This window comes from Alligator sinensis, unplaced genomic scaffold, assembly GCF_000455745.1.
Source record: "Alligator sinensis unplaced genomic scaffold, ASM45574v1 scaffold32_3, whole genome shotgun sequence".
In the NCBI taxonomy this organism is placed as follows: Eukaryota; Metazoa; Chordata; order Crocodylia; family Alligatoridae; genus Alligator; species Alligator sinensis.
The window spans coordinates 1,646-10,923 of record NW_005843083.1 but is presented as its reverse complement, the minus strand read 5'-3'; the positions used below and the strand labels follow the sequence as shown (position 1 = coordinate 10,923).

At 41.3% G+C, this 9,278-nt stretch overlaps 1 protein-coding gene across 1 annotated transcript in view; it reads left to right on the top strand.

The window, feature by feature from the left end:
• LOC102378337 (collagen alpha-1(XXIV) chain-like) overlaps positions 1-9,278 on the top strand; it is a 182,087-nt gene that overhangs the window by 172,147 nt on the left and 662 nt on the right. Inside the window, exons 25-27 of the mRNA XM_025193649.1 lie at positions 4,306-4,359; positions 6,424-6,477; positions 8,441-8,494. Of these exons, the coding sequence (XP_025049434.1) occupies positions 4,306-4,359; positions 6,424-6,477; positions 8,441-8,494 (162 nt within the window). The remainder of the gene's footprint in view (positions 1-4,305; positions 4,360-6,423; positions 6,478-8,440; positions 8,495-9,278) is intronic.

Here is a 9,278-nt window from a genome sequence, read left to right as displayed (position 1 = left end):
GCAGGAAGAAAGAATACTTCTTACCTATAATACATTCATAGGCTGGGATAAACTGTCATAGTTCTATTGCATTTAAGTCATTAGATCTGGGACAATTAACAGCATCTGAGGATCTGCCTGCCAGATCACTTTTATGTTCTTTTCACAATTAAATTCCTAATTTCAGGGTATGATGTGCGTTATGCTTAGGACACAAATTTCAGAGCCATTCAGCTACCTCAGGAGGAGGAAACAAGTACCTACTTGTTCATAAGAGACAAGGGCAGGTAACTGATTTAAGGTTTAATTAGTCTAGTTGTTTTGTCTTCTATTTCCCAGTTATGTGGAATAATGCAGTGTCAAATTATAAACCCCTCACTGTCATGGGTGAGCAATTATTCACATGATCAATCCAGTTGACTTCAATGGTTGTAAGGGGTGAAATCGTTGAAGTGAGTGGCAAAATTCCCATTAATTTCAATGGGAGTCCTTCATTTATGCCAGGAATTTGGTTAAATGAGCAGTTGTTACTATGTACAAAATGACAAATGCACCTATCTTCACAAGATGTCACTGTCAGCATTTGGTATTCTCCCTTGTTTTCCCACTGGTCTGAAAGACTGATTATACATTAATATTAAACAAGATATTCCTTCTATTGTTCAATATGAAGAACAGTCCCCCCAACCCCCAGCTCCTACACACACATACACATGCATTGCTTTGACTTGCATTTGTTTAGAGGCTGTCTCATTTTCAAAGTATTTTCTCCCTTAGAAACTGGAGGCAGTTCAAACTAAAGGAATGTGTCTCCAGGATGGTAGAGTCATGTGGTGAAGCTAGTAAAAGTAAAACAATGTGTGGGTATGGGGAAAGCATGTGCAGTAGGATTAATGATTATATCTCAATTAAACCACAAGCTAAATGGAATTTTCTTCCTTTGGGGATGCTTTCATTTTTTTCCTAGGCAAATTTTATAAGCCTTTTGTGGAAAAGTTTTGCAAACACTCTTAATAGGCTTTATTTAGTTCATCCCTACATAGATATGTCTACTTGCCCTTAGGCTCTTTCCCCTTCTTTCATTAATCAGGACTCCATTTTCTTAAAAAAGAAAAAAAAGAAGTACTAACAAAGTTCAGAAGGAAAAAATGCTTTAACAACAACTCAGTAGTAGAACATCAATCACCTCTGCCTTTTAAAGCATTAGGATTGCCTATTTTCAATTATTTACGCGTTAGAGAGATTTAGGAAAAAAGCAGTTAATTTCATTGAGCAGTGTTCTTTATACATAGATTAAAAAACAAAAATAATGCAGAATTACAACATTTTATATCAATGTTCTTAGCTATCTTACTCCAAATCTTTCCATTAACTCCTTTGAGTTCTTTGTCAGCATATTTGTCTTCACAGGTATTCATATATGTATTCCTTCCTTCCACCCCTGAAACCCAACATCTAAACCATCAAACAACACAGGATAAGATTTTGAAATTAATTTAAGCCCTTTAAAATAAACCTTTTTTATATTCTTCGTGCACATTAGTAGTCATCATAGCATGTGAGAGAAACTCTATGGGCATCCAGACAAGTGTGCATGTGCAGTGCGTGGCGTCACAGACCAGTAAACCACACATGCCGCACATGCGGGCATCCACCATGCTGCTATCTAGCAGCACAGCAGGGTTTTTTGACATTGGGAGATCCCAGTGTCAAAAAACCCACACCAAAAAAAAGCAAGGCAGCACATGTGGCAGCAGCGTTTGCCACACAAAACTAGAACCTGACTGGCCAAAGCCACGCTTTGACTGGCAGCCAGGCTCCACACACCTGAATTGCTACCACTGGAGCCCCAGGACTCCCCGAAGACCCCAGGCAAGGCTGTTGGGGCCAGCCAAGATGCTGGATTCAGCCTCCCCTACCCCATCCAGGGCAATTTCCTGCATGCCAGAGCGCAGGTGCATGGGCTTTACCCGGGGACAAGCAGTAGTGGCACAACTACGTGCCACTTGCTATTTTTCCCTGGGGAAACACAATATACATGCTTATTTGGATATACCCTATGATTGTGACTAATGACATTTAGCCAAATAGTCAATAGAAAAGTAACCAATTTGCTAAATAGATGACAAAAAGAAAAAATGTAAGCGGTCCTCAGTCCTTTATACCCATGGAGAGGAACATCAGGGTAGCAGTCAAGTAGTTACCCTCTTAAAACAGTCTTATCTCTAAATTTTCTTGTTTTCTGTTTTGGGGCTTCATTTAGCAAGGTGCTTAAGAGCCTAACTTTAAGCATGTGAATGAACTCAGTGAGGTCAACGCTTAGTAGTATAACCAAATGGGGGAGAGGGACAATTGAGGCACCAGCCCTAGGCACTGACTTGGGGAGGCGTGTGCTTGCCTAAATTGTGTGTTTAAGTACCTTGCTAAGTCAGGGCCTAGTATTACAGTGATATTAAATCTTATCTTTTTAAGTTTTCTTTGAATGTTACAATGATATTGCGTACTGGAAGTACCCAGCAACTATTAACATTCCTACTTTGGCTTCAACAAGAGCAGAATTAGAGAGTCTGAGTTAGTTTGAAATTATTTCAACTTTTATTAGCAGAGCATGCTCTTGGAACCTCTTCATATGGATCACTTGCTGTATCTAGTACATTGCTAGTGGATATTGTTGGAGGAGTCTCTAGATGCAGTTATTTAATTGCAAAAAGAGGTAGAGAATCTGATCCTGTGCTTTAGCCAACATTCCCTATTATTTAGAGGGTCAGTTTGTCCATAGTAAGCTCAAGGAAAATAATTGAAGCCCAAATCCAATAGATTTTTGTCTTTGGAGGAATTTGGACTCCCTCAGTCTTTGATTCAGTGGCATATTTTATACTCTTTTGGAAATGTGTTGCCAGGACTGAAGTATTAGCAGAGTAAGAAGCTCCTTTAGTCATGTTTGTAGAGCTCCTGGTATGGTGAGGCCCAGCCTGGGAGGCTTGTAGGTGCTACCATTATGCAAATGCTTTATCATAATAATGCAGTATTCCACTTTACTGCAACATCTTTTTCTGATTGTGGATAAGAGAGCAGGGGACCTTTCCACCTTTCTTACATCAGTCATGTACTCCCAGAAGAATTCTATATAAATAAAAGCCTTAGTATGTCTGTCTGTCTGTCTGTCTGTCTGTCCATAATGCTTTATTCGCACTCTGATTGCCTGACTGAAGCAACCAATCAGGGTGCTCCAAGAGAGTTGGGACAGGAGGCAGCGGCACAGTGGAGCGCCAGGGACAGAGGGGACAAAGCAGGGGGCGAAGCCAGTAGTGCTGGTCACTCCCCCTCCTTCCCCCCCCCACCCTCCGGAGCTGCTGCTTGCAGATAGCAGCAACAGAGCCCAGGGCCAGACATTGGGGGGGCACTCTAATCTGGAGGCAGATCCCACCTCGCCACTGCATCACAGCAGGGAATGGGGCTGGGTGAGAAGCAGGCCAGGGATGGATGCAGGGCTCCATCTCCACCTACCCCCTCCTTCCCATGACAGCAGGGACTGAGGGCCCGGAGGCAGCGCTGGCCTCGTCCCCCTGTTCTGGAGCACGGGGCCAGATGCAGGGGGTGGGGGATGATGCACAGGGCCGGAGGCAGATCCAGCCTTGCCATGGCATCCAACAGATGCAAACAGAAAATAAAAAAAAACACAAGCACAAAAAAACACAACACTGGCCCTGGCCCTGGTCCTTGGAGGCAGAGGAGGATGGTGAGGACAGACTGGCAAGGCAGACCACTGCCATGATGGCAGGGAACAGATAGGATGGAACGGGGGGGCAATGCCAGCAGCGGACAGGGTGGGGAGCCCCAGAGGTAGAGCAGCAGCATCATGGGGCATTGGGTGATGGCACTCCGTTTCCCACCCTCAGTCATTCTTGACAGGAATTGGCTAGTCCATTAATAGTGAAGTTCCTGCTAAATACTGAAGAACAGGATAGTAGGGAAAATTCTGAAGTGCTGTGGGAAGAGGACAGAGTTGGGGGGGGGGATTTGACATAAAACACTGTTATCTGTCCCAAAATACTGTTGGCTAGGTAATACAACCCTTTCTCACTGAGACTAGCACTCATGCACAGTTCTATTGAGTGCAGTTAGTCACTTACTGAAATGAATGGATTTCTCACAGGTGAACATTTATGCAAATAGTCCTTCTAAAACCACTACATCTACTTGAAACAAGTGGCTTACCAGGGTGAATACAGGCTCTACCATCTAGCCTTAGATTGTTGGTGGATACAAAAGCCTGAATCAGTACAGGCATTGCTGTAATAAAATCTGTTTTATTTTCATGTGTAGGGATCTGTGGGTTTACCTGGAGAAACTGGACCAGCTGGAAATCCTGGTGAAAAGGTAAATTATAGCACTGTAATATATTCAGCAATATTAATCAGTTTGTGAAACTATATGTTGATGATAGGTAATTTAATGATTACTGTAACATAAATAATATTCTAATAGAGATGTAATGAAATGCAACACCTGTCCAATATTTGTAAACAACTTGTGGCACCTTGGATTTTATTTTATAAAGAAATTTAAGGTTGTGTCTTTGATATAGTTAGAAGAGATATTTTTTCATTCCCAAGTGCTTGCTTTATTACCCACTGCATTGTCTACTCTGAGTTTATTATTTGTTTTAATCAAGTGGCCATTGGCCATTTAGAGTGCAGACACAGTAAAAAAATTCTGCAGCAGGATAGTACTTGTATTTAGTCTAATTTGTCTACTCCACAGTAAATGTCTCATGTAGACATGCCCAGTATGGAGTGGGCACACCATCAGCTAACTTGGTGGTTCTCAAGCTTTTTAGACTCAAGGCACCCCTTGTTAGGTTTAAGGCATCTCTCCAAAAATGCCAACTGTTAGTTTTCACTCATTTTTTGATTATGGAAAAATAATACAGCAATCTTTCTATTGCAAAGAAAGATCACAACCAGTCAAAATGTTTTAGTCCTATGGTTTTTTATTTGAAATCATTGGTTTTATCTTATGAATTGTGTTTATACACCTAATAGGGCTAACACTGTGGCACCCCACATCACCCTTGAAAGGATGTCAAGGCACCCCAGGATGCCATGGATCCAGGTTGAGATTCACTGAGCTAGCTCAACTTGTATACCTACGTACAGTAGGCTCTATGACTAGGTGGAGAGTCTCTTTACCCTGAGTAAAGCTGTTGCCCTGGGATATAATTGGCTAGGGGAATAGATACATGATTAGGACCTAAATGTAATTTACACCAGTGGAGATTTAGTCCTCACTTCCTGAGTGACTTATACTGATTTAAAGCTGTATGTCATGCATCTGCCCCACTTTTACCACTTAGTCAGTTTATTTCATAATGTGTCATGTGTCCATACCCTTTGTTCTGAAGTTGACAGAGAAGTGGAACACTATTACTTGGCAGTAAGCATTTAATAACATTTCTGAGCTAGTTTCTAAATACAGTTAAATGAATAAGTCTGGTAAAACTTAAAATGTTTGATGAGGCTTTTTTAAGAAAAAAAGATGAAAAACAGAAAACTTTTACTTGACTGGATGTCAGTTTCAATTATAATAAAACATAATAGACTGTCAAAATGATCAGCGCCATCCACATTTCTACCCTGCAGGGATAAATTATTTCCCTTGGGTTCATAGCTGGAATTTAAGAGGATGTTATTGGAAAAAATCCTGTTCTATGACTACATTATAATTTCCATTAAAATATGATATAATTATTTTCAGTTTATATTATCGGGGAATGGAAATATGTAGCGTGAAAATATCAGTGGTCAAAACTTAAATTTAGAAAAGTCATAGAAGGCTTTAATTGTAACTGTTTGTCTAGATATGATATCAAAGGACTTTTTAAAATTTGTGGACACTTCCTAATTATACTCAGACAGGATTATTTTTAGATACTGTTGCTGAATGAAGAAGAAATGTAGCAAAATAAAGTTAATCTATCTGCAAAGGGAAATAAACTTCTTAGTGACAGAATAATGCTTTCCATGACTATGCTGTTCCTTTATGCTTTTCCGACTTCATAATTTATGGTATCAAACTGTACTATGAAGTACCATATACATCTGTATAATATATGGTTTGATCTAGTATTATTTCTTTTAATATTTTTTCCTACACAGATTGCTTAGCAGTCCCCAAAATACTCCCCAACTTAATCACTCATCTTCCTACTCCTTGCTAATTCCAAAATATCAGTTGTAAAGGCAGCAAGGACCTTGTATCTGTGATCTGAAATCACCCCAGAGAAGCTGGTGCTCCCTGCTCTCTGTTTTTGCCTTCCTTTGCCTGCTGCCCGTGTCACAGGAATTCTAAGGGCTGCAGACTGAATAAAACTTCCCACTCTACATGTAGAAGGAAATTGCCTAAATATCTGTCTGTTTATTTTTTTTCAATTGTTTGTTAAAGGGGGAGCGGGGCAGCCCAGGACCAGTGGGCCCTCCTGGAGAGAAAGGTGTCATGGTAAGCAATAAATGAGGTACAGTCAGATTTAGGTTACTTAGGGTAGGAAAACATACTTTTCAGCCACTTTATTAGTGATGGTTGGGTGGGGAGGGAGAGCAGCACTCTTATGTTTGAATCACTCTGACTTTAACCCTGAATGAAACCAGATTAAAGTTGGAGTGGTTTTGCTAGATTTGTATTGCATAGAATCACACAGATGTAACAGTTACATCTTAACAGTTTATATCAATATCCTTTAATAGTGATACAACTGTTATATCTGTCTATTTGCAGTATTTACAATGGAACTTTCCTTCCCTCAAAGTAATTAATTTTGGCCATTGTAACCCTGGAAAGTAGTTTTCGTGATGTATTCAGGGGCAGATACAAGGGGAGTGCAATGGCACAGATGCACCCCTTTTTCAGTCAACCACACTGGGGGAGTAGTAGCCAGGGACTTTTCTAAGCTCCTGAAGCAAGTCAGAATTCCCCCTTCCCTTCCCCTCCATGCTCTGCTGCAAGTCCTCTCCCCTCCCATACCATCCCCTTCCCATACTCACCACCACCACCACCACTATCTCAGGCTGTGCCAATGGTGGGAGTGGGGTGGGAGGGAACTCCAGAGCCACTTCTGCCCTCTCCAGCTCTCCTGTGTGGAGCTGGGTTCAGCCAGGGACAGCAGCAGCAGTAGGCAGGTTTAGCTTTCTTATCCAGTCCCCCTGGGTGTTCTCTTCCAGCTTGGGAGCAGGCTCAGGGGAAGGGAACCTAGCTGCCACTGCTGTCTCTTACCAAGCCTGGGTTCACATGCAGCCTAGCAGGAGCAGCTTAGGAGCCTTTGCCCTACCACCCTGGGTCAGCAGGATTCAGCAGCATTGGAGGTGGGGAGGGCAAGGAAGGGGAGGGAACATGCTGCTGAGCATGGAGGGGAAGGGAAGGGGGAAGGAAGACTCTTAAGAGCCATAAATATCCACTTATTCATTATAAGTGTTATAAGCATGCCATTATCACTTGAGCCTTTCCTTGTTGCAAACTTGGTTTCAAGCAGATTCTCGGGAGAAGCAAAGTTATATTCATTTTCCAAAGGATCTTCCCATCTCCAACCTGGCTTTGAAAAGGCACTAGTTAACATATGAACATGTGCCTGCTTCCAAGGACTGTAGTGGTTCAGTAATACATTGAAAAGATTTATAGGCTTTTCATTTGTTCTTTGTAAGAAGTTCAGAGAGAATTGTAGGTAACATGCATTACGTTACTACATGACATCTCCCTCTCCTCTGGATTTAATGATATTTTACAAACAACACTAAACTGTTCTTCACAGAAACAACTGATAGTAACTGTTGTGGGAGGTCATAGACCACTGAGAAGAAGCAGCCTTTCAATCCTTGGGATGGATTTGAAAATCAAGACCAGAGAGCTTGAAACTAGCTCTTTCATTCAGAAGGAAGATGGTGCAGAGCACTGGAGTGGCAAATTAGTGGGCTAATAGATTTTGTATCAGCTGTTCTAGACTAGTTATGCTGTGTCTGTGGGAGGTACCACACTGAATCATCTCTAGGACAGGCTGGAAATGTTGTATACACTCCTAGAGCTGTGCCTGATCACACCTTGGCAAGTAGATTTTCTCTATTACAGTTTTAGTGGAGATTGTTTTAACAAACATCACCTCCAAAGCCACCATTTTGGACTCGCCAGACCGTGCTTTTGGGTGGCATTTTTCTTAGCTAGTATACAAGCTGGCAGACTAGTAATGTTAGTGATGGGGAAAAATTTTTTAAAATGTTAGAGAACCCGGCATATCACTTCATAATGTCAGTGATATATCTGTGTACATCTTCTTTCTATATACAAAATGTTTGGGGAAGGGACTGCCAAATACCGGTTTTTTTTATGCTCTCAGAAAATTAAATGGTGGCTTGTAGTACATTCCAGACAATTTAGATAGGAGTTACTCATTCCCTTTTCTGTACTTTTATTTTAGGGCTATTCAGGACCTCCCGGTGGCCCTGGGCCTGTAGGGCCACAAGGACTACCTGTAAGTATAGAAAAATGGTTTACTTTCACATTAAAATTTTAATTTTATGGGTGATGGATTCATTATGTTTTTGTTATTAATCATTAACTTCACTAACTCCTTATTTGCATGTGTCCAAATGTTTATGAGGGATGGAAAATGAATCTTGAAGCACCCAAAAACACCAAAAGGTTTGCTCTGTTTGCTGGCCACAAGTCTTATTTCTTATGTAGACCAGCTCACTAGAAAAAGATGCATTATGCACAATGATTACACTGAATCTCCTTCCTTAATACAATTTCTAAGTAGAATACAGTGCTTTTTTGGTAAGCTAGCTAAGTTATGAGCTAACTGATGGCACTGTTAGGAAAAGTATATCAAAATGAGAACATCACATTACTATTTCTTCCCCAGAACCATTGCACAAATGTACCATTAAGCCTATCTTATTGGACAAGGTATAGTGAGATGATATGATTGAATGTGGACCTTGAATAAGAAATAATATTTTTAGGGCTGTCAGTTAATCATGATTAATGCCTGCAATTAACACATTAATTTGATTGTGCGTTAAGTTTTTAATGTGCATTAATCGCTGACGATGACGCATTAATCGCTGCTATCCCCTCACTGCTGCATGCTTGCCTGTGTGCTGGGGGGGAAAGCGGCCCCTTCCCCCTTGCTGCTGCCTGGACACACACACACACACACACACACACACACACACACACACACACCAGACAGACAGACAGAGTCCAGGGAGCAGACTCAGCAGCTGGATTCAGGGAAGTGTATGGTGGGGGGG